This window comes from Lepisma saccharinum, chromosome 5 (assembly GCF_977018435.1).
Source record: "Lepisma saccharinum chromosome 5, izLepSacc3.1, whole genome shotgun sequence".
Classification (NCBI taxonomy): domain Eukaryota; kingdom Metazoa; phylum Arthropoda; class Insecta; order Zygentoma; family Lepismatidae; genus Lepisma; species Lepisma saccharinum.
Window position 1 is genome coordinate 87,970,939 of NC_139233.1, and position 27,158 is coordinate 87,998,096.

Here is a 27,158-nt window from a genome sequence, read left to right on the forward strand (position 1 = left end):
GACAATTTTGAGTTTCCCATGCATGCATCTTTCCTGCACAACTTGAAATCAATTGATTGAAGCATTGGTCTGGATTCACTGCGTAGTGTGGTGTTATTATTTTGTTGATTTAGTGTTTGGAGTGTCCGCTAGAGGGTGTTGCAATCAGTTACTGCTGCAAGGCTTTGTAATGAATTGTCAGGAATCCGTAAAACGATTGTTAGTAGTGCAACTTGTGACGTGTTTTATGTTGCAACTTCATGTTCATTATTGACAGTTTGGATACGTTATCATATTTGTGAAGTCTTCTGGTGGTGTGTAGTGTATTTGAGCGTGTTTTCTCGAAAAAAGTGGGCAGAAAGTGTGACATTTTACCACGTAAGCAAGGAATGGTTCTTGCTTTGCATATGGATGGCCATTCTCAGAGAGAAATTGGTCAACTTCAAATGCATCAATCCACAGTTAGCCGCTGCCTGCAAAAGTAACAAGAACATGGAAAATCATCACTGAGAAGTCACTGTGGCAGAAAGAAAAAGACATCACCTCGACTGGATCGTATGATAAAGGACATGGCACTGAAGAACAGAGGAATGAGTTCTAGCCAAATTGCACATAAACTTCAAAATAAGGTGGGAGTTAATCTTACTCATGCTACTGTAGTATCCCGACTAAAGAAACAGGGTGTTTCTAAACACGTCCCACGTAAAAAACCAAGACTTACTGACGCACATGCAAAAGCTAGACGTGAGTTTGTCACACGTTATGGTGCATGGAATGATGCAGATTGGGAACATGTGATATTTTCTGAAGAAAAACGATTTAAATTGCTGGGGAATGACAGCTCAGTTAAACTGTGGATGCAGAAGGGAGAAGAAGTTGCAAAATCTTGTAGTTTAGAAAGTCAAAAGTTTTGTGGCAGTGTTATGATTTGCCATGTTTCTCTGCAAAAGGGATTGGCAGGATGCATATTTGCACATGGACCGTTAAGGCTGATCAATATCTGGAAATCCTGAATCGGAAAGTTCTACAAACTGTAGGAGATCATTTTTCTTGACAGAATTTGGACTACTTTATTTTTCAAGACGATAATGCAACCTGTCACCGTGATCAGGTGGTGAATAACTGGTTTCATGATATGAATATTGAAAGACTTTGTTGGCCGCCCAACTCTCCAGACATGAATCCTATAGAAAACCTGTGGGCTATGATATGCAAAAAACTTGGTAATCAGACGTACAGGTCAAAAGAGGAACTTATGCAGCCATTGTACATGTTTGGAATGAAATTGAGGTCGAATATTGTCAAAATCTCATTCGTAGCATGCCTCGAAGGTTGGAAGCACTTAGGAAGGCCAGGGGTGGCCACACTAAGTACTAGTCAATGTATTTACTTACTATCATTTCAATTTGACATATCATGATGCATTTAAAACCTTTGTTCAATCTTTTTACTTGTAAAAATTGTCTTTGTGCGAAAACGTTCCACAAGCTATATTTGCAATAATTTTGATATTAGTTCTGTCAAGTGCATTATGTGCGTAACTATGACTTAAATAATAAAAATATATCGTACAGATATAGTGTTTTATATAATTGTTAGGAAAACAAATCGACAAGTCGAAATAAATCAATAAAACAACTGATAATTCACGAGCGAAATGCTGACGACCAAAAGTAATGAAGTGATGCTAATTTTTTTTTACAGAGTGTATTTCTCTTCGTGAGGTAAGTGTTTACTGCCTCCTTCATCATTTGTATTTATCTGCCCTTCTGGCACCTTTTCTCATCCTATTCCTGTGTTATATATATATGTATATATAAACACGCCCATCTTCCATGATCTCATTAATCTGCCATTGTGCACAGCTATGCAGTAATTGAACCATTGAGCCAGTTTCTCATTCTTTAATGCCCTGCGTCGGTAATCTTGCTCCTATGTCTGAAGCATTAGCATGACAACGTGGGAGAATGTCAAGCAGTGATCCTTCCTCCCTCCCTCCCTCCCTTCCCTTTCCTTATTTTCTTTCTGGAACTTGGCCGAGCGGGTATGAGCACACTTCTGATAAGCGCTGCTCTACCACGTGTTTTCGTCCCCCCTTCCCCTCCCTCCCATTGCAAACTGGTGGGAGGGGTGTCTGCGAGCAGCACGCAGTTGGCAACCTTCGCCAATGTTTAGTCTCCTGGCTCTAGAGCTGACTCATAAGGGAAGGAAAACAGCAGTGTTTTGAATCTCGCCTTAGAAGGTTGTTTTGCTTTGACGATTAGGAAACACGAGCAGTAGACACAATGTGAGAGTTAAATAAAAAAAAAAAGACTAGAATTTTTTCTTGTTCTGCCTTCGAATAAACACCTTGAACATAGAGCAGTGCAGGAAGGAAATGCACATGATGCTTAGAATGATATAATCACCGTTTTCTTTGGAACCATGCTGAAAATAAATCACTCAATATTAAAAAAGTTGGTGGGAAGACAAAAGAAAAAGTAAACACGTTATGTACGGGTAAACTATTGGTGGAAGGAGTGTTTGCCAAAATAATAATAAGTTGTCTATTAATATGGATGTAAATAACACTCAGTGGCGTGCCCAAGGGGGGTGGATGACAGGTTTCATACCCCCCCCCCCCTTTTGGGGGAGTATTTCTGAGAGAAAGAGGGGGATAACATCATAGGCAGGAAAATATGCCAAAGTGAGGGCTGACTACTATAAAAAGTATACGTAACCCCATCCCCCTTTCAAAAATCATGGGCACGTCACTGATAATTTCTTGTGACGTCTAAAACTGCGAAAGTTTGACAAAGCTTGTTTTGTTTACTTCATGCTGTTGGACTGATCGGGACTGGATACATATGCAGCTCAAAGGGGAATCTGAATCATTCTTCATGTCTTCAGGACACTGATTGCAGTATATAAAAATGCTGGCATCCAGCTATATATGATCACCTACCCCTCCAATTACTGGGACTTCAAGCACTAGCAACTAATTACCAGTTTACAGAGTAAATAGATATCCCACACAATCAAACAAACCTAATAGACGGCAGTTAGAAGCAGTCATCCACCATCCCTACCCTACATCATTGACTTTCACAGCTGGTCTTTTCCTTGGCAATTCATAATCATACTTCTATCCCATTGTTAAACAATTTTATATATAATATATCCCTAAAAAGTTGATTGTGTAGTCATTTCTTACTGACACTTGAGTTTCACCCCTCCCTTATGCTTTCTCGCATTTTACGTTTTTTATTTACGGGCCCCTGAAAAATGTAAAATCGGGGTTTGACTGTATGTGTATTTTATGACAGATCATCTGAAGTTGTTGAATTGTAGTAAAATGTTGTATAAAAATTAATTTTCCATGGAAACAATCTCAATGTATAAATTATCACTTGTTGGCCATATGTTGAAAAGGCAAATTGACAAAAACTTTGTATGAGAGAGAGGAAAGGTAGGAATGGAGTATTCTGTGTTTACTTCAGGTGGAGAGCATTTTGTAAGTTGGTTGGTACATGCTGAACACCTCTTTTTTCGTGAGGAATGTATCTGATTGAATTCACATAATATAATATGAGTCAGGAAGCGGATATCTACTCTTCTGGAGCTACTAGTCTGAGAATTCTTAGATGAGAAGAGCACCTCAAGATCTGACAATTGGAGAGAATAAGTTTGAGGGAGTTCAGTATTTTAAATATCTGGGAACAATGGTATATGGTGATAATGATATGAGTAAAGTAATAAAGGAAAAAATACAGGCTGGCAATCGTGCATATTTTGCAAATAAGCAGTTGTTTGGAAATAGACTGATCACAAGAAATACAAAACTTAAAATTTACAAGACACTGGTACGGCCAGTTGTCACTTATGGATCAGATAATTGGACTTTGAAACTGTCAGATGAAAATGCCCTCAGAATATTTGAGAGAAGAATATTAAGAAAGATATATGGACTTGTGAAGGAAGATGATAACTGGAGAATAAGATATAATGCAGAGCTAGATGATTTAATAAAAAACCAAGATATAGTGAGATTTGTCAAAGCGCAGAGAATAAAATGGTTTCAGCATGTGGAGAAAATGATGGAAGACCGGATGCCAAGAAGAATGTTGAAAGAAAAGCTTCACCACGTAAGAAGAAAGGGCAGACCACGATGTCGCTGCAAATTTGCGGACGATGAAAATTAAAAAATGGAGGAGAAGAATTGATGATAGATTGGAATGGAGGCTGATTGTGAAGGAGGCCAAGGCCCACCAAGGGCTGTAGAGCCAGAAAGAGAGAGAGAGAGAGAGTCGGAGAACATGAAGCGCATGTCCTCGTTAGCAGTCTTTCTGGCCCCATCCTCTTCACTAACTCCAATCTGTTGAATCTTTCCATTCCTTATCCTGCCTCTTCTGACCTTTCCTTTATACCCCTTAAGGTTTATATCTCCATTGCCTACATCTTACTTCCGTTTCTCATTGTCATTGTCCCAAGTCTATGCTCCCTACATAATTATAGGTTCATAGTATGTGGCCGCTGTAGCTCGGTCGGTAATGCATCTGACTACCATGCTAAAGGTCCGGGGTTCGATCCCCGGCTGGTTCAAATCCGGGAACTTTTCTAATGTTGAAAGCGGCCCCGGTGCCCACCCAGCGTCGAATGACATGGGTACCTGGGGGAAACCCTGGGGGGTAAAGGTGGTCAGGGGCATGATGCTGATCACATCACCCCCACTCATGACCGGATCAAGAAAGTGTGGTGCATTACCCCCACACCCCCTATACCCCTTCATGGCATGGTGCTAAGCACAGGGGAGCACTTTACCTTTTTTTACCTTTTTAGTATGCGTTATACATCGCCTTCTTTCACTTCATTACCTTATCAATTGTATTAACTAAGAAGGTGAATAAACCATTCATGTTTTTCACAGAATGCTTGCCTTTTAATATATTGAATTAGTAGGATACAGTTTTTGGAATTGGTAAATGTTGCTTATGTATTGGTTAAGTTCTCATGTTGAATGATATATGTGTTGGCACATTTGACCATTTTTTTGCCCTTTAAAGTACACGGTAAAATCATCTTATCCAAAATCTTTGACCTGAAAATTAAGAAAGGCATGTAAATAGATCTCTGAGAAATGAAAAGTGCAACATTATAAAAGGACCTGCACAAGACATACACAACATGTTAAAATGATAAGGAGGTAATAAAATATTTATCACACAGTTTAGAAGGTTGATGCTTCTCAACAAAATTAAGAACCCTGTTATCAACTCCCAACATGAATGACAACAGTCAGGAAGATGAAAAGTTTGTCTGAAAACATGAAATTCAGCACATTCGATAAGGATGTGCCGAACACTTTAAAACAACATTGCATACACAGCACAGTGAAAGGTCCAGGCTTTGCAGGAAGTTACGATGCATGGAACAACTGTGTCCAATGGGTTGTAAAGGTTGTGTACAATTTTTAAGCATACATGAGTTTGTTGAAGCAGTAACTTCACCAAGATAATAGTCTGTTTCTTTGTAGATGTCGAAGTCTGAGGGAAATTTCCTTGCATTGAATGAAGCTGTGGAGAAATTCAGTGCAGATGGAATGCGCTTGTGTCTGGCTGATGCTGGTGATTCCGTAGAAGATGCCAACTTTGTAGAGAGCATGGCAGATGCAGGTAAGGTTTTGATCACACTTCGATCTGGTGTCATTACAATTATCTGTGCACTCCATGATTTTTGAAAAAGTGATTTTTTATTATGACTCAAATATTTATAACATTTCATTTTTATTCTTGCCTGTTTTTCCATGCCTAAAGCACCTAAGTTAATGAAGTAAATTTCTAGCGTTGTGAACATGAACATGGATGGCTATTTTATTGGGCATATAAATTCATATTTACCACATTTTAGCATTAGTTCATATTTTGGCCAAAGTTCCTATAACCTGTCCCAGCTAACTGTAGAGCAGGGCCGCACAAGCAGCAGAGGAGGAGGAGGGAAATCGAGTGGTTAAATCACAGCGATGCCTACCATACAGTACTGACAGTACATGTACGGACGCACGGTGCAGACCTTAGTCCGTATGCTAAATGTACAGCTTGTCAAAATTTGCACCTGCTGTTTTATCCCTAATAAACCAAGCGTACGGACCTGGAGACAAAAATATGGTCCGTTTGCCGTGAGGGTACGGTATTGTCGCTTTCAAAGTTTGCAACACTTACAAAGCGAAACTGAAATTAGGTAACTCCAGTCGCCCATTACGCAATCCCGTTTATCTCACTGTTCATTGGTGGAGCCATCTCGGGTCACTACTTGTGCAGAGACTTGTTCTCGTTCGCCAGTTAGCTGGTACAGAGTATAGGTTTGAATCCTGATGTGGGGACGGGTGTTCTTTGTGAGTGTCCCTTTAGACATTACAAAATTAGACCCAAGAACATGTTTGTCAGCTCACATCATCCAGGAGAAGCATGTGATGAAAAAGAGAGAGGTTTTGGAAAGAGTTATGTAGACAGATGTGTTCATTGCAAAAGAACACTGGAAGAAATTAAATGAAAATGTCAATGTCTATGGAGTTCTCTTTTTCAACAAGTGGAGTAAGCCACCAAATTTGAAATTTAATCCAACCAAAGAAATTAAGAAAGTTTGTAGAAGAGGTGATGATTTTGAATTATCTGATGACATTTGGGATTCGTATTTAAAATTTGAAAAAATCGTTCAGTTGAAAATGGTTGCTTGTTTCACAGTTGGGTCATTAGGTTCCAACAATGTAATACTGAAAAGATTCATTGTATATCTACTTTCTTTTCATTTTTGTTAATTTATTCTATTGTTGTACTGTAACATTGAACATACTACAAATAAGTTCTATAACATTTTTGCTTTATTGTGATCATGTCATTTCAACTGAAGAATCCTAACTTAGTGGTCTAAGTTGAGGAATTTGTTGACATTTTATTTTCGAGGATTTGTTTTTACTAGATTGGTATAAATTGCTTTATTTTGAGAGAATAATTTCTATTTTCAGCTATTCTGCGTCTCTACACATTTATTGAATGGGTGAAGGAAATAATATCTTCCCAGGACAAGTTACGCACAGGCCCAACAGATACTTTTAATGACTTGGTGTTTTCAAGGTAAGAGTATATTAGTGTTTAATCAGTTTATTAGTACCAGTGCATAAATTCATTTTTACTGAAAGGTTTTTTTTGTTTCAAATACTAATTTCATTGGCATGACATGATAGCCTGATCTATACTGAAGGAAATGAGGTGTAATTTGTGACTGCTTTTGTTCATTTCAGACAATTTTTTTTCTTCTTTTAAATTTCAAATGATTCACTGAAAAATAGGTTCAGTGTTGAGGTTAGTACAGGAATCTTTAATGTTTAATGTACATAATGAAATACTGTAACTCCTTGGAGAAAGGGAAAGCATGTTTAGACACTTCAGAAACAAGAGTTCTGCATTATACTTTCATATTCATAAAAATACAAGAACCTTATCTGCAAATCTTAATGGTAAAGAGACCAATAAAAAGGTGAAATGGTGCTGAAAGAAATTGGCAAGTATTGTCTCAACCTCAATAGAGAAGGCTTCCGTTATTGCAGCAATAATGTTTAGTGTTTACGATATCCACTGTTAGTTATATTGCTACATTTGTAATTATTCATGTTTTTTTTTTTGTTGATTTTATTCTTTTTTTTTTCTTTAGTGAAATAAATTTGAAGATCAAGGAGACTGATGAAAACTTCAACCGGATGTTGTTCAAGGAAGCATTAAGGACCGGGTTCTTTGAGCTGCAGGCAGTCAGGGATAAATATCGAGAACTCAGCCTTGAAGGTATGCACAAGGACTTGGTGCTGCGTTTCATCGAGGCCCAGGCTCTCCTCATGTCTCCACTGTGTCCACATGTTGCCGAACATGTTTGGCAGCTTCTGGGAAAAGTACGTATTAAAAAATAATGATGTACTATATAATTCCAAAGTTTTTATTTCATTTTCTTTAGTTCATTAAGATGTGATGCAGAAATACGAAGTAAGTGAACACTTTAACTGTGTTTTGTGCAGGGTTGGACCAATACCACTTTGAACCAATACCTGTATCAATTTTGAAACTTACTAATTCGATTCTATGATAATACCAATGCTTGAAAATTGCAACAATTAAAAGTTGTTCAATATATTGATTAATATTAGTTGGTGAGTATATTTCACTACTATTCAGCATCATTTTACCAGTTTTACATCAAATTAATGGGAAAGTCAGTTTTTGTGTATAAAGTACTTATTTTTTTTCCTTGTTTTATCGTAGAAAAGTAGCATACTTCATGCAAGATGGCCTGTGTCTGGAAATGTGGATGAAATTCTTGTGAAATCATCATCTTACTTGATGGACGCTGCTCATGGCTTCCGAATCCAACTGAAGAACTACTCCCAGTTGGGGAAGCCACGGAAGGGAGCCACCTTGCCTCCTGTGCAGAAGCCAACCCATGCCACAATATGGATTGCTAAAACCTTCCCTCCCTGGCAGTCCACAGTGCTGACAACACTGAAACAACTGCTCAACGTAAGTATAGCAAAAAGTTACAGATCAGATTAATAAATACTAATTCATTTTTAAAATTTCTTACAAAGATAATTATTTAATAAAAGTTTTTTACACACAGAACGTAAAAGAACAAATTAAATTGATGCATTAAATCTTCCTTTCATTTTATATATCCTTGTTATTAATAGAGCTTAAATTTATTTGTTTTCATTATTACATGTAAAGTAAAATATATCAGCAAGAAGCAGTGGTTGAAGAGTACGTAGCCCATTTATAAAATCTATCCCATAATACGAGGGCAATTCGGAAAAAAACCTCCGTTTGGTTATCAATGACATACATTCGTAGATACAGAACTTGTATTATATACATTTGAAACTTACATGACATTACTTTTCAACATAATCACCATTCAAATTGAGGCACTTGTCATAACGTTTTACAAGGTTTGAAATTCCTTCTGCAAAAAAATCTGCCGCCTGGGAATGAAGCCACCTGCTAACAGCATCGTGAAGCACATTGTCATTGTCGAAGCGGTGCGATGCAAGCCACTGTTTCATGTGCCTGAAGAGGTGGTAGTCGCTCGGTGCCAAATCTGGGCTCTAGGGAGGATGACCAAAAACATCCCAGTGGAACTGCTCCAAAAGTTCTTGACTACGTCCAGCAGCGTGCGGGCGAGCGTTATCGTGAACCAACACCACACCGGAAGTCAGCATGCCCCGACGCTTGTTCTGGATGGCTCGTCTGAGTTGTCGTAATGTTTCACAGTAGACTTCTGAATTGATGGTCGATCCACGCTCCATGAACTTCACTAACAGTACACCTTTCACATCCCAGAAGACTGTTGCCATGACCTTTCTGGCAGACAATGTTCGCCGAGCCTTTTTGGGTTTCTTTGGTGAGTGCGTATGTCCCCACTCCATTGATTGCTGTTTGGTTTCAGAGTTCACGTACGACACCCAGGTCTCATCGCCAGTCACAATTCTGTTAAGGAATTGTTCTCCTTCTTCGGCATAACGCGACAGAAAGTCCAAAGCAGAGCCCATTCGGGTTTTTTTGTGCTCCTCCGAAAGGAGTTTTGAAACCCAACGAGCACAGAACTTGTGGTACCCCAACTTTTCTGTCACCACCTCGTACAAAACAGTCCGAGAAAGTTGGGGAAAGTGCAGAGAAAGTTCCGATATCGTGAACCGACGGGTTTCACGGACAGTTTTGTCAATTTCCTCCATGAGTTCGTTGCGGACTACAGATGGGTGCCCACTTCTTGCCGCATCGTGCACGTCGGTTCGTCCATCTTTAAACATGCGACACCATTCACGTACGACACTGTCACTCATCACGTTTGGTCCGTAAACATCACACAGTTCGCGATGAATCGCAGCCGCCGAAAGATTTTTCGCACACAGAAATCGAATTACGGCATGCACTTCACATTTGGCGGGTTTTGCTATTGGAACGTTCATTTTCAATTGTTGTAACGGACGAGTGAACTGCAACACAACCTTCTCCTTCCACTGCTCACTGTCTACTGGACAACTGCACATACTGCCACAGGACTGACGTCGCTCTTCCCGGACATTTCTCGCGCATGCGCAAACGGAGGTTTTTTTCCGAATTGCCCTCGTATGATGAGGGGTAAATCGACATTTTCAAACTCCACTTGTTTATGGGTGTGTCCCTTAAGTCATGAATTACTGAGCCCATGAACTTGGTGAAATCAGTTCTTTTACAGACTTAAGGAATACTAGGCAAAAGCATCTGTTGCAGTGTTTTGTTTATAGAAATTTTCCGCATGGCGTCCAGCGGAAGGCATGTCCTGGTAGAAATAAACTCTATTGCAAACATTGTTTCTCACTTTAATCACATTTTAAGAACAGTTAAGGCACACTCATCTTGTGCATGTATCGCTCTGTTAAAATTATAATGCATTTTTCGAATTAGTGGACTTTGAAGCCACCATACTTCGACAACGAACTTCTCACAGTACATTAAAATCAACTTCAGAAACGCCATAACGAATTTCATCAACTTCACGACGGGACTTGTGAAATGGCCAGTCACCATAACTTGTTTGTGTTAAACCCATGCAACTTTCAGAATGCATCCAATTATAGTAGCATTGTATATGTTGTTTTGGGGTTCAAACATATACAATGCTTTCTTTATTGATTGACAAGTTTATTGAACATGACAAGTTAATTACCTATTTATGGCGTTCATATGTATATCAATGAAAGAGACTGAACTGAATTATCATCTATGTTTTTCAAGAAAAGGCATGTTAATTGCTGTCATGTGTAGCTGGTAAGACAGGTATAGCAGCTGTGTTGCTCAGAGGAATATATGTGCTGGTAAGATACAGTGGAACCTCGATTTTACGTTTTCCAGGGGACTAAGCTGAAATAACTTAAAAGTACGGGAAAATTTAAAATCAATGAAAATTAATAACATTTTGCTATGTTAGAACCCTCAAGCCTAAATGTATACTATGTGGAGGCATGCATATTTTGTTTTTGACGAAGACACAAAATGTGAAATAACATATTGTAATATATTTTTTTATTTTTCTGAAAGGTGTGAAGTGCATTTTCCTACCCTGTTTTGTCACAAAATGATGTGAAATGAACTAAAATGCGAAATATACTCTTAAACACGAATTTACAGTTAGTTTACCGACACAACACTTTCTGAAGTTTTAATTGAGGTGTTGCGAATACGAAGGGCGAACTCAACAAATGTACATTGTGAGAGAAATGCATTTCAAGTTGTCAGGCACAGTACGATCTCCACAAAAACGTGGTAAGAGTAGATCCACAAAAACGTAGTAAGAGTAAATCGGAAAGTTTCCTGCATGATTTTCAAAGTTTTTTGTTGAGTTTGCCCCATGCCTCACAACTTGACACACATTTTCCTCAAAATGTACTTTTGTTGAGTTCACCCTTCATATCTGCAGCACCTCAATTATCCTGTGAGTTATGCATTTCATGGGAAAATAATTAATTCTACTGTAAATATTTGAGACAAAAATGAACTCCTTTGTACAGAAATAAACTTATACTCTGGTAACTACATAAATGAGCTATTGGAAGGGATATCTTTATTTTGTGTAATAAGTGCAGTTTTGAAATTAAATTTAGGATTATATTCACAATTTTAAAAACAAAATGTCATTTTATGTACCACTTTTGATCCAAATTCACTGCTATAACACCGAAATTTTATTTTATTTACCACTTTTGAACCCAAAATTGACTCTTGTTTTTGTACCGAAATTTTGCTTTTTTTATTTACCAAAAAATTGTTCCTCTAATAATATGGAAAAATGTAAAACCCAGGAACTTAGATTGGGGGTTCACTGTATTTACCAGCTGGCCACTAAAAGTTAAATTGGTGAGTGACGCCCTCTTAAATTGGTGAGTGATGCCCTCATCACCCATCAGACTTGCACTTCGTGTTGCAGACAGTCAATAACCCTACTCCTCCCCCCATCCTTTACAATCCTTAGTGCATTGTATTTTAAAATATAAATTCTGTGAATCTATTTGTACTTTTCTGATCAGTACAGAAATATGTGTGTACTTTTCTGATCAATACAGAAAGAAGGTGTACTGCCAGACAACAAAGTCATCTCCACGGAGTTGGGCAAGAAGCCAGAGTTGAAGAAGTACATGAAGAGGGTGATGCCGTTTGTTCAGGCCACCAGGGAGAAGATAGAGCACATCGGTTTGGATGCACTCAATCTTACCCTGGACTTCAGCGAGAGGGAGGTTCTGGAGAAGAACTTGGTCTACTTGACCAACACTCTCGACGTGAGTTGTTTAATATGCTTTCCATCATGCATTGAAATAGATAATAAATACATGGTGTTCATAGTATGATGACACTCTTAACATGTTACATTTTTTTTGTAAGTTTTGGTGGGTATATTAATAACTGTAGGGTAATGGGGTGATAAGTTTTCTTTCAGTGGTTGCCACATCATTATAACATTCCTTTACTGATATTTGTATCTTCAAAATAATAATGTTGGTCATTTGGCAAAATTTAGTATTGAATATTATTGCAGTTATTTAGTTCATGATGTATAGTTTGTATTCCTCCTTACAATTCCAATTTTTATAAACACAAGTGTCAGACATTTACTTTAAAATAACATTTCAGGAGTAAAGTTGAAATTTGAGTGCATATTTTAGCATTTTAAGTTCATGTTTTTTTTTAGGCACGTTCATTGGATTGTGAAGAATTACTTAAATTTTGTAAAAGGTAAAGGTAAAGTGTTCCCCTGTGCATAGCACCACGCCATGAAGGTGTATAGGGGGTGTGGGGGTAACGCCCCACACTTTCTTGATCCGGTCGTGAGTGGAGGTGATGTGATCAGCATCACGCCCCTGACTGCCTTTACCCCCCAGGGTTTCCCCCAGGTACCCATGTTATTCGACGCTGGGTGGGCGCCGGGGTTTTTTATTTAATAATTTGTGATACTAAATGCATGCCCATGAAATTAGGCAGGTGGCAGGTGTTGCCACGTCAGAGCACAACCCCGTGTGTTTGGAGGTTTAAGAGAATGAAAGATCTCGTTGTAGAATTGGTCTTTGTAATCCATGTGATACAAACACAGTATTTGCTTGAGATGTTACAGATGACACAAAAGTGCCCAGAGAGAAGCGGTCTGATGCTCGAACTAGACAATGCAGCACAGTTGAAGTTGCCACACAGTGCACAGGAACCAGTGACGTTAGTCCCGCTCTCGCTTTGCTTTTCCCATATGTGGTACCTGTGCAATTCTGCCTAGCTGCCTATTTTCATGGCCGTGCATTTAGTAAGTCTTGAAACTTCCCTGGCGACGAATGATGAATAAATTCTCTCAAGCTATCAACCAGGTCACTGATAGTAGTGTTGATGTCTAAAAGCAATATCATAAAGTAACTTTATTGTCCATGAGTTATGTAAGATGCTAGAGTGCTTGCTAACTATGCACATTGCACCAATAACAAATATTCAAAAAAGCTCTAGTGCTTCCATTTATCTGTAACAATACTGGGGTGCCTGATACTAAATATGAATCCAATGCAAATAAATCTGTTCCATAAATAGAATACCGTATTTACTCATGTACAATGCGCACTTTTTTTTTTTTTCAAAATTTTTGCCCCCAAAAAGTGTGGTACATATCGTACATGGAATAATTCAGACAGCCAACATGAAACCGTACAGTGTTATTCCATGAGTTTGAGACACGTGCACTGATTTTTCATGTTTATGGAACCCTATCATGTTACATACCATTGTAAAGCTTAAATTCTGAAGTTTCTGAATATGGCAAAAGTATTCTAACCAAGATGTGCAATGCAGTTGGAATAAGCTCATCACAAAATGAAGGAACGTTCTGATTTTTACTGGTACTTTGGATAAAAAGAAAAGGTATGGAAAAATAAAAATACAGTGAAACCCCAATTTTACGTTCCTCGGTTTTACATTTTCCCGCATTTGAATTTCAGCTTGGTCCCCTGAAAACCGTAAAATCGAGGTTCCACTGTAATAATTAAAATGTATTACTGGCCAAATAATATGACATATATGGGGTGTGTAAATGACTTAACGGAAGAAATCTTGTGCTGCTAACTGCTAGTCTGAGGGTCCTGAATGTGCCTCATATAAATGCTACGTTAGTCACGGAAAAAGCATATTTTAATTTTTTTTTTTTTTTTTTTTTCAGAAAAAGTAAAGAAGGAATGAGTGAAACCACCTATAAAAGTTTATAGACCATTTTCCATGATTTTTCATTTTGTAATATAATGTTCTGCAACAACAAGAAAAGCAGTGCCATTCTGGTGGAATTCAAGCATGCATCTCCCGCCACATGGGATGCATGTCAGCGGTATTTATTGGTCGAGAAATAATAAATAATTTCCTGAGTACTGCAAATCCATAACGTAATTTTGAACTCGATTTCTACTATTACAGAATAAACAAGGTGTTAAACACAGTGGAGGAAGGAAGGGTGGGGGGGGGGGGGGTAGGTTGCATGGGTTGGTGACTTATTGTTTACACACAAGGATATTCTCCTCTTGGTCCACATAGCAACAGGTGACTCATCGAATAAGTATGTTGTAATTCACTCTTCACTGCCAATATTGGTATTGACCACCACTTGGTAATTGCAGTCTTTAAACTTCATATAATGGCTGCATGTAAAAGAAGTTTTCAAAAATGGGAAAGAAATTTTATGCGAAAAAGTTAAATGATAAAGATACAAAAAAATAGATTTGTATTTGAACTGAGAAACAGGTTTGAAAGTCTGCAAATGGAGGAAGATTAAGATATAGAAGAAAAAGAGGAGGATACAATAAAGAGAAAATGGAAGAATACCAAGATAGAAATACCGTATTTACACGTGTATAGTGTGCGTGCATGTATAATGCGCACTCTGGTTTTGGATGGGTAAAAGTGACAAAAAATTATATCTCGTATGTAATGTGCAGTACAATCCAGTTTCAAGAAATGGCTTTCTTAGTTGTAGGTTGTAAATCTGTTGCTATGCTGATCAAGAGTGAATGACGTCATACCTATTCAATTGCTCATTCCTTCTTTTTCAAAATATATACTTTCTCTTTCCGTGACTAATGTAACATTTATATGTGGCACATTCAGGACCTTCCAAGTAGCAGTTAGCAGCACAAGATTTCTTCCATTAAGGAATTTACACACTCCTTGTATGTCATATTATTTGGCCAGTAATACTTTTTAATTTTTATTATATTTTTCCGTATGTTTTCTTTCATCCAAAGTACCATAAAAATCAGGACATTTCTTCATTTTTTGATGAACTTATTTCAACTGCATTTCACATTAGTGTCGTTATCTTGTATGGAATACTGTTTCCATATTCAGAAACTGCAGGATTCAAGCTTTACAACGATATATAACTTGATAGGGTTCCGTAAACATGAAAAATCAATGCAAGTGTCCCAAAATCATGGAATGACCCTGTACAGTTTCGTGTTGGCTGTCTGAATTATTCCGTGCATAATACACACAGTTTTTGGGGGCAAAAAGTTTGGAAAAAAGTGTGCATTATACATGAGTAATTACGGTAAGTAAAAACATTTTAGGATATGGGAAAAGTAATCATAAAGACTAGATGTCGGTGAACACATGGGATAAAATTAAAGCTAGAAAAATGAAGAACGAAGAATTAAATACTGCAAAAAGTAAGAACCCAAAGGAGCTCCCAACAGAAACAGTATAAAGATCATGACAGGGAGGTGAAGAAGAGTGCTCAAAATGATAAACACAATTGGATAGAACAACAAGCAAAAGTAGCAGAGGAAGCAGCAAGTAAGGGTGATTTAAAACAACTTTATCAAACAACACGCTTACTACAAAGCGAAAATTTAAGAAAAATATCCCAGTCAAGGATAAGAATAAACAAGAACAAATGAAGAGATGGACAGAGCACTTTGAAGAGGTATTAAATAGGAACATCAGAGAAAATGACAGAACTAGGGAAATAGAGAGTGAGGCTGATGAAACTGAAGAGGAAGCAGAAATGAGAATTTCAGATCTTCCTCCTTCAATTCAGGAAATCCCACCAGATATTTTGAAGGTAAATGTAAACTTGATGGCAGAAATACTACATGAAGTGTTTACGGCAGTTTGGGAAAAAGAGAAAATGCCAGAAGATTGGAAAAGAGGTCTTATAATAAAAATTCTAAAGAAAGGTGATATGACAAACTGTAACAACTGGAGAGGAATCATGCTGTTGTCTGTCCCAAGTAAAATACTAACTAGATAAAAAAGAAGCCAAGTTTAGGAGAGATCAAGCAGGATTCAGTTCTAGTAGATTCTGCACAGACCAAATATGTACATTATCATCGAGCAATGCATAGAATGGAATACTAGATTATATGCCATCTTTGTAGATTTTGAGAAAGCCTTTGGTTCTATAGCAAGGCAAAGAATGTGACAAATATTACAGGAGTCATATCGACAATACAAGAGCCAAGTTATTCATCAAGGAGAAGTTACAGAACCCTTTGAAACAGAATCTGGAGTGAGGCAGGGATGTATTCTGTCGCCTCTTATCTTTGTTCTGGTAATAGATACAGTAATGAGGAAATCGTAAAAGGAAAAAGAAGAGGGATGCAATACTAAAACAATGTGATTAAATGCAAGGACTCAAGATCATATTGAACTAGAAAAGGAAACCTTAGACAATTTTACCAACTTAACTAGTGTAGTTGCAACAAACGGAGGGCAGAAGATGATGTAAAACGCATCAAAAAAGCTACTGGGCTGTTTGTGCAATTTTATCCAGAATCAAGAGTAGGATTAAATCTACAGAAACAAAGTTAAAGATTTTTAGAAGCAACGTCAAATCAGTATTGCTGTATGGAGCAGAATCTTGGAAAGTCGCAAACAGATTACAAGTTTTCCTTAACAGATGTCTCAGGAGAATATTAAATGTACATTGGCCAGAAGTAATCACAAATCAAGAACTTTGGACCCTAGCATCAGAAGACCAGATTAAAAACCAAATGAAAAGATGAGAATGGAACTGGATAGGATGCACACTAAGGAAAGCAGACAATGCAATCGAGAAACAAGCACTTGATTGGAATCTTCAAGGTGCTAGAAAAAGGGGAAGGCCCAAAAGGTCAAGGAGACGTACTATTGAAGAAGAATGAAGACAACAGGGGAAAAGTAAGAAAGAAATGAAGATCGCATTCAACAGAGTGAGGTGAAGATGCTTCATGGATGTCTTATGTTCCAGTAGGAACTAAAGGAATTAAGTAAGTAAGCCTAAGTCAGTTCACTCTTGATCAGCTTTGTAACTTACAACTACGAGAGCCATTAATTTCTTGAACCTGGATTGTACTGCACATTAATATACAAGATGTAACTGATGGTCACTTTTCCCCATCAAAAACCAGGGTGCGCGTTATACATGCGTAAGTACAATAATTCATCAGTACATGGCCATCATGAGGAAAATGTACTGAACTCGCTAAACAAATGCATTACAACTACTACAAAATGACTACCCTATCAGATTTACACCATACATGCACCCAAGAAATACAGGATGTAATGTACCATGTGTATTAGACAACCTCATTCTGCTTGAATTGCACTGTTAAAAGTAAAACCTAGCTACCGATACCACTGTCAGTGCTCATGCCAATCAATGCCAATACTTGAAAATTGAAACTGTTCAAAGTAGTCCAGAATATTTATAAACTTCAAATTTTCCATTAGAACAATCTACCAGACTTTTGTTGAAAATATTAATAATTTCACATGAGATAATCATTTAATCACAAAATCCACTTCTCCTCACAATGTTGCAAAAATTAAGAAAATTTTGCATTTTGCTTCTTTTTCCAAAGTATTGAGACTGTGAAAGTGTCATGCAGCATTTTTCATATTAACCAATACTGATTCCCACAGATATTGATAAGTGAACACTAACAATATGAAGTTCAGATTAATTACAATTTCGTACATATAAGCATTCTGGTGCAGCCATACCAGAACTAGCAGTCTTTTCATTATGAAATCCACTTTGCCACACAATGTTTTTACACAATTTATGAATTACATAATTTCCAGGATAATAGACTCAGTGTAAATGTCACGTGACAGTTTGCCGACAGCATGAGATACCTGAACTTCATAAGAGTATAGTTACGAAAATAGAACTGTAATCTGAAACTTTTCTGTATCGATATTTTCACATTAACCCTAGTTAAAACATAGAGGCCAACTAAATTAATAAAATAAAAGGAAATAGACATTTGTGATTTAAGGATAATTACATATTTCATATGGATAATTATTAACATAATGGTAACACCCAATTACCGATTGTTTACAGAATTATATCTGTACAATTAAAGAGAAACCTCAGTTTCATATTTTACACTTTCCTGCTTTATAAGTACTTTCACCATGGTCCTATGAAAAACATACAATCAAGGTTTCACTGTATTATATAGGTGTGCTATTATTGCCCAATATTTGTGAATAGCTATTTAATCAGTTCTGCTCACCCTTTGTTCAAAATTCCAACTACTTAATCTGCCGAGTGATACAAGTTCAATTTTGTTGATATCAAACTTCATTTCATCACGTTGACTTCATTAACTTTTAGTAAATATTTAGTCTAAGCTGTAATTATAATAATTCAAATTGTTATCTAATAAATTAATTGGTTTTTAATTTTCAGCTGGAGGGCATAGCATTGAAGTATACAGATGATGCTCCAGAGAAGATAAAAGAGGAGTGTTGTCCAGGTACTCCATTCATAGAATTCTATGTGGAAAATGGGGTCATAGTTACTGTGATCAACCCTCAGCCCTGCAGTGGCCATTTCAGGTGCAGCATACCCATATTAGATGGGGACAGTATTAACAAGCTTGGACTAAGAGTTTCACGATTGGATCGGCAAATAAAAGGTGGGTTTCATTTGTTTTAATTTGTACAAAGTTCCCCCCCCCCCCCCCCCAGTCTGTTCTTTCCAGCTACGTGGTACATGTTGATAATTTGTTTGATCAGTTTGCCTATATTTTTTTTAAACACTTTAGTCTTCCTTCTCCCCGAGGGAACGGTATCCGCTGTAGGACAACACGACGCTGGTTCGTCACATCCCGTAGCCCCACTAACCATGTATCCTCTGGGAGAATAGATACCATACCAGGATAAGACAAGCAGGATATCACAATGACCAATAATATGTGTGTTTTAATAAGATGAACCAGACAGTAAGGGACGGTAGATGGAAAACACAATGTCACTCACATGCCTTGCCTAACTCGAAGATGCTCCCCTGAGCACCGCAAAGTCATGAACATGAATGAGGGGCCCACGTTATTGCTCCACACACTTATGCACCAGGGAGGTACATGACTTCCCTGTTGTGCTGGATGTTGGATGTAGAGCTTATGTGGGTGTTAGGCAATGTTTCTGTGTTGCTTGCACACTATCGCCTACAATACGAAAAAAATGTGAATTTTGTTCAGCCAGAGACAAAAGTTTGTTGTTAAGTGATACAGTGGAACCTCGATTTTACATTTTTCAGGGGACAAGCTGAAAAACTTAAAATGCGGGAAAATGTAAAATCGAAGAAAATTTTATAACATTTTGCTATTTTTTATTTTGTGACTGGTTCAAGACAAAATTGAAACAATGAATTGCACAAACTTTTCAAAATTTCAAATTCCGAAACAGTATCCACTCAAACGTTGAGTCTCAGGATCTAACTTGTGAAAGTTCGGCCCCCCTATCCCTCGTTTCTATCCGGCCCTCTGGATTACTTCCTGTCTTAATCCCTCAATCTCTCCTTTCACCTCACCCTGGGTGCCAAGCGAGCAGATTATATTTGCGCCTGAATTACAAAAGGGGGGGTTTCACATAACAATTTATATTTTTATGTCCCTGGTTCGTTTACACATATACAGCAAGTGAATATACAACTGGTTTAATGGACAGTACCGTAGTTCTTGAAATTATAACATTCTCGTAGGATATATTGGTTTATTATACGTGGTTATATATATACATATTTTACAGAGCGTTTCCATGAGTGTATTGCATAGATCAAATTACCAAATCTCTAATAATATATATGCGCACCTATGGCATAACCATCGGCACTTCCTTTACCACAGAGTTAGCATAACTATCTCCGTGGGCCTATCCTCAGCTTAAATGATATTCCGTTACAAATGCGTTTTCCTTACGCTTTCACTCCTTCTTTTGGGCATCAATTAATCAAATACGGAAATATTCACACAATCAAAGCTTTTTCTAAAAGGGGACTTGGGACAGCAACAGGGGCTGGCATAACCAGATGCTACATTGTTATATCCAGTTTAGCCACCATAAGTGGACTAAACTTGAGGAGACATTCCTCTCTCGTCGATCAATGGGGAAACACTGTTTTTCTCTAAAGCCCACTGGCTCTTTTTATAGTCGGGGTAAACGTCTGTGGACGTGGACTCCGTAGCGTTGGAAAATTCCACTGCCAACGGTCTTTTGTAAGACAGCTAGCTCCCCCAACCGGGGAGGTAAAAAACAGGGGAATCTAACATCCAGCAAAGCACAATCCAATAAGTATATACACTTACATGCAATAATAACATAAAAGTACACTCATGGAAGCATATTACTTAACCCTACACCTTGTAGCTGGCCAGCATTAATTATTACAATATACCAAAACCAGTAATGGTCAATCCGACCGTTACATAGTTCCCCCCTTCAAGAGGAACAAGAAAAAACAATACACTCAACAAGATTACCATATTTACAAAACCATCCAACACAATTACACAATACCCACTAAAGTATTCAACTGTTCTCAGAGTATCTGAAAAATGAAATAGTCACTAGTTCATTCACTTTATCACTTTGTCCACAATGTTCACAGATTCACCAAGCTTCCTTGTGAAGTCCGCCACTGAAGTATCCTCTCTAGGATGAAGTCTTCATGACAGCATCTTCCTTGAAGTTGGTTTTCTCTGGTTCCTGGTTTGGCTCCCCAACGAGTCCCTGGTTCGACTCCCGACCGAGTCCTTGGCTTCGACTCCCGACCGAGTCCTTGGCTTCGACTCCCGACCGAGTCCTTGGCTTCGACTCCTGACCGAGTCCTTGGCTTCGACTCCCGACCGAGTCCTTGGCTTCGACTCCCGACCGAGTCCTTGGCTTCGACTCCCGACCGAGTCCTTGGCTTCGACTCCTGACCGAGTCCTTGGCTTCGACTCCTGACCGAGTCCTTGGTTCGACTCTCGAATCTAAATCCACAATGTGTCTTTCTGTTTACAACTTGGAGACACGCAAATAAATATACAGTGTTGTGAAAATGAAGAAAATGGGGGTAAGTTATATACAAATGAAAACTAAAATAATAATAAAAAAAATCAAATAAAAGAAGATCCCCGGTCGGCTATTATGACAGCTGGGATTGCTGGCTAGGCGGCCCGACGGTAGTCTTCCTAACCCTCATTAGGAGTTGTTGCATGGCTCCCCTTGGCTGTTTTCTGTCCCTCCACCTCGCAGCACAAGCTGGTGGTTTATGGCTGGACAACTGGCCTGGTTCACCTTCCACAATCGGACAATCCTTCCCATTCTTTGCCCTGAAAGTATCTTCTTTAATCCTTCCAGACATTAAACATGGACCTGAGTGTTCCGTTCCAAGTTCACCATTAACGCCACGCAATCTGCCAGATATAGTGTGCTCTTTCAGCCACACCTTGTCTCCAATGCGAAATTTACATGGCTTACATTTGATCTCGTTCTCTTCATCCTGGAACACCTGAAGTAAGGCTTGGCTCGTTTTCTTATATTTTGGTCTCACTTCTTTCTTCATTTCGCTGGAAACTGTACAGGGAACACAACTTCTGACGTTGCGAGCCATATCTCGTGTCATTCCAAGCCACGAATATTTCTCCTTGATTTTCGACAAAGTTTTCTGCTTCCCATTGTGTCCTGCAAATTCGGAATCGTGATGCGACGTCAATATTTGAGATTTCAAACTCAACGGGACCCATATCTTGGCTGTTCCCTTAGAATCTTGCTTGCAGTCTATCCTCCTGCACAAAACTCCCTCCTCATCCAAAAACGACTGATTGGCCAACTTAGCAACTGTCTCCTTATACTTCTTACTCCCAGAGAAATGCTTTTCCCTCAGTTGCTTCATTATATGAGATAACAAACTGTCTCTCATTTGCTCTGAAACAAGCGGTGAAGTTTTTTGTAGCCTCTCAGAAACCAGTAATTCACCCTTTTCATTGTCCTCTAAAGCAAAAGGCAACGATAATGAATGGTTCTTCTCGTTCGTAGAAATGGAATTTTTTCGAAGAAAATTGCATTCCCTTTTTATTCCCTTCCTCCGTTTTCTCTTCACCTCTCGAGATTTTCAGAGAGCATAATGCACCAGCGTTTGCAGTCTTCTGAACTTCGAGTCCTTGGGAATCCACTAATTGGCCCGTATCCTCATTCGTAGACTTCCCGCTATTCTCTTTTGCATGTGTGTTGCATCCACCCAGGCGCGAGTGATCTGACGAGTTTTCCTTTCCTGTACCACGTTATTTCTCTGCATAACTGTAACAGCGAATTCTCGTTTACATGTGCACTTCGAGAACGTGTAAATCACGTCGCTATCCTTGAACGACCAACTGTTCTCCTCAATGTGCAAAATTATCCCACTCTGCTTAAAAAAATCCCTTCCAACGATTATGTCACGGAAACAATTCTCAAGGATGATAAATTTTCGCTTAAATTTCATGTCATTAATACAAACAGTAGCATACATGTCGCCCTTCGACGTAACTCTGCCCACAGCTAATGAAATGTTCCATTTTCTCGTCTTCATGAATTTATTTCCATCCCACTCTAACAACTTGGCTGTCTCCAAACTTAGCGTAGAAGCTGAAGCTCCCGTATCTGCAAATAATACAAAGCGTTTGTTGTTAATCTTACAATGAATGAGAGGTTCGAGGTCTTGCTGAAAACAGCCTTCTCCATTCAAAAAACGGCCTTTGTTTCTGCGTTTTCTCCCTGCGGGTGACAGAATGTTTATTTGGGGACGCTGCTGACCTCCCTTTCCAGCGGGTTGGTTCCTTTTATTGGCCTGTTGACATTCCTGAAGTTTATGGCCCTCACAACGGCAACCCCAACAAATTAACTTTTCAGAATTTTTATTGGCCCTCGCTTGTCCAAAAGTTGCATCAAAAGAGGGTCTCTTGTGCCCTACGGTCGCGTCACCGCCAATGCCCCTTCTTGGTAAAACGGTTGTTTCACAGCACTTGATCCTTTTTCCTAAACCTGGATTGAGAGAGCATAAGGGTAGCTGGTCACTCTCGGTTCCCCCTTAGCTTGTCCTCGCGGACAAAGCCAAGTGTTTTACTCCTGTTCTTCGTGAGGTGTCCTCTTCAGTGTTGCAAACTTCAGAAAAAGATAATTCCGTCTCACCGGCGAGCGGTGAATAATAAAGCCTTTCTGAATACAACCTTCTCTGAACAATGGCTGCTTCAGATTCCAGTTCCTTCAAAGTATGAAACTGCATTCCATACAAATGCCTTCGGAAACTAGGGTGTGCATGAGATAGAATATGTTCGATTACTTCACATTCGTCTGTCTCTTTTTGCCTCATAGAAAAGAGTTTTCTCATTCGACGAATAAACAAAACCAGAGATTCTTCGCTCATTTGAAAGCGATTCAGAATCAAACGGTCGATCTCATTCTTATAATCTACAGAATAATATTCTTCTAAAAAATCATTTTCAAAGCTCTTGAAATCTTCAAACTGGCGTGAAAATCTAAACCAATCCCCTGCAGCCCTCCTTAGCGAAAACGGAAGAATCTTGTCAAACAATGACTTCTCCGAAATTCTCATGACATCTTTATAATTCCGCAACTCCTGCAAATAATCATGCGGCGAAATCTTGTCATCGCTCCCTGTGAAGACTGGAATCGGTAAATTTGACTTATCGAGAATTTTCTGAACTTTTTTCTCCTCTTCCTTAGCACTCTGCTGATCAGTGCGCGATAAAGCAAGATTATTTAATTCCCTAATAATTTCATCCTGAGATTTATCGCTTATATCCTGATTACCCAATAGCTGTCCAAGCAAATCTCTATCAATTTGTACAGCCATTTTTTCTACTATACTTTTTCCACTACGTAATAACATTCACTTCTGTACGATCTTCGTTGTAAAAATTAAAAAATCTATCCGTCCGTCAGTCCGTCTATCTTTCAAACCTATAGACCTGACGACAATTTATACAACAAGATATATCCTGGACAATAGAGCCCCCATATGTGAAAGTTCGGCCCCCCTATCCCTCGTTTCTATCCGCCCCTCTGGATTACTTCCTGTCTTAATCCCTCAATCTCTCCTTTCACCTCGCCCTGGGTGCCAAGCGAGCAGATTATATTTGCGCCTGAATTACAAAAGGGGGGGTTTCACATAACAATTTATATTTTTATGTCCCTGGTTCGTTTACACATATACAGCAAGTGAATATACAACTGGTTTAATGGACAGTACCGTAGTTCTTGAAATTATAACATTCTCGTAGGATATATTGGTTTATTATACGTGGTTATATATATACATATTTTACAGAGCGTTTCCATGAGTGTATTGCATAGATCAAATTACCAAATCTCTAATAATATATATGCGCACCTATGGCATAACCATCGGCACTTCCTTTACCACAGAGTTAGCATAACTATCTCCGTGGGCCTATCCTCAGCTTAAATAATATTCCGTTACAAATGCGTTTTCCTTACGCTTTCACTCCTTCTTTTGGGCATCAATTAATCAAATACGGAAATATCCACACATTCAAAGCTTTTTCTAAAAGGGGACTTGGGACAGCAACAGGGGCTGGCATAACCAGATGCTACATTGTTTTATCCAGTTTAGCCACCATAAGTGGACTAAACTTGAGGAGACGTTCCTCTCTCGTCGATCAATGGGGAAACACTGTTTTTCCCTAAAGCCCACTGGCTCTTTTTATAGTCGGGGTAAACGTCAGTGGACGTGGACCCCGTAGCGTTGGAAAATTCCACTGCCAACGGTCTTTTGTAAGACAGCTAGCTCCCGCAACCGGGGAGGTAAAAAACAGGGGAATCTAACATCCAGCAAAGCACAATCCAATAAGTATATACACTTACATGCAATAATAACATAAAAGTACACTCATGGAAGCATATTACTTAACCCTACACCTTGTAGCTGGCCAGCATTAATTATTACAATATACCAAAACCAGTAATGGTCAATCCGACCGTTACAAACTGTGACGGTCTTTCAGCCCTGACTTCTGATCCCTTGCTGTTTTTGGTATGTCAAGTTCGAAAGGATGATTTGAACAACAACAAAAAAAAAATATAATCTGTTTAAATCTTCAAAACATGCAATTCCACAGCAGCATTCACTACCCAACTATTCTCATACTGTCATTGTAACCATAAGCCTTGGCCGAAGTAACCTGTATGACTCGGTAATGCTTGGAATGATGACAGGGGTTACAGATTGAGACGAAACCATAAGGATTACAAATACCAAAATTTCACTTTAAGAATCAGGTGTGTCTGAATTCAATTATTTTTTAAACTGATCTTGGATTAACTCAACACTGTCAGATGCAGTTCCACTTTTATTATTATCCCTTTATGAAAGACAAAATGTGGCCCTCAAACAAGATATATATTCTTGATAATATTGACCTATACGACGCACGCTTTTAGAAGCGATATCATCGGGGCCACGCAGAGGGTGTGCGTGGCGATCAGCCAATGCCAGGAGTGCAACGTTGTACGGTTAGGAGACTGTGGCACGGAAGTTAAAAGCAGTGTTCTGTATTTTTCTTGCGCACAAGAAGTTTTCATAAAACTCACCACTTTAAGGTTCATCATAAGATGGGGAAAGACATTTTGAACCTGACTTTCCAAGTCCCATGAATTTCCGTCGCCTACAGCCGGAGTTATCATTCCTTGAAGAAACAAGGGAAACATCACCTTTCATTTCCTTCCGCCTGTTTTTTCGTTGCCACCGTGTTGACGCCGCCGAGTTGTTGTGTCTAGGGAAAACTGTTGGTGTTATATTCGTCTCGATATAAACAATGACCCTTCATTGTTCTGGGTGTTCTCGAACATTGAAAGTCTGGGTCAGTTTGAGTTCAGCGTTTTCGTAGCAAGGCCAGTGTAAAATTATTCGCTTATCGTTCACCCGTGCACCACAAAGAACAGTTTGTGAAATGATTAAATACAGCCCTTTCGTGCGATAGTGTGTGTTCCGTGTGTTCTTTTATTTTAAGTAATGTCACTCTCAAAACCTAGCACCAGTAGTACAGGCACCAAGGGTGCAAAATCTAATCATTAACCTCCAGGAGAGTGACTCGGAAATGAGTGAAATCAGTGACACTGAGACCGAGGAAGACGACGAGAGCGGTGATGATGACCTGGCAGTTCCTCTACAGTAAATACCTTCAAGCGTGTTACAGGTATGGGTTTCTCGTATATGCTACAGTGATATGATATTATCCTGTGTAGAAATATTCACTATATTATTTCACTACTCATATGTACTGTAAATGGATTATCAAAATAATGGACACATCGCGAATTTTATGCCCTTCCCTTGCGCTGGCAGTTATCTTGGCAACAGCACAGTAGCACTGGCTGGGTATTGGCCGAACTCATGTTCCTTCTAAAAGCGTGCACCATATACAGTACTGTGCAAATTAATGCGGACAAAGAGAAAAATATACTTTTTTTTTTAGTTTTTACACTCTTTATGTGAGATAATCGAATAAATAAGTAACAGATTTATACTAGTAGTATCAGCTAACTTTTTGATGCGTACTTGAGAATGTTTACAACAATTGCAAGGTTTGAAGCATTGTTGTTGGTGTTTCATTGTTGTCGTTGTGCAATGCCAATATTATTAACCAACAGACTTCTGTGAGAGCTTGGCTGTAGTAAACACGCTTTTGTTGGGCTCCGTGTTCCTACGAGTTTTCATTATGGATATAACACCCAGAAAACGTTCTAGAATTATTACACTGAGTGAGAACACATCCATGACTGTGCGGAAAATCGCTGAAGAGGCTGGTGTTGGGAAATCAGCGGTGTCAAAAA

At 38.7% G+C, this 27,158-nt stretch overlaps 1 protein-coding gene across 1 annotated transcript in view; it reads left to right on the plus strand.

The window, feature by feature from the left end:
- Window positions 1-27,158, plus strand: part of LeuRS (Leucyl-tRNA synthetase) — a 94,997-nt gene that overhangs the window by 61,268 nt on the left and 6,571 nt on the right. The window contains exons 13-18 of the mRNA XM_083122752.1: window positions 5,492-5,630; window positions 6,980-7,088; window positions 7,666-7,897; window positions 8,265-8,519; window positions 12,098-12,310; window positions 18,730-18,958. Coding sequence (XP_082978878.1) covers window positions 5,492-5,630; window positions 6,980-7,088; window positions 7,666-7,897; window positions 8,265-8,519; window positions 12,098-12,310; window positions 18,730-18,958 — 1,177 coding nt within the window. The remainder of the gene's footprint in view (window positions 1-5,491; window positions 5,631-6,979; window positions 7,089-7,665; window positions 7,898-8,264; window positions 8,520-12,097; window positions 12,311-18,729; window positions 18,959-27,158) is intronic.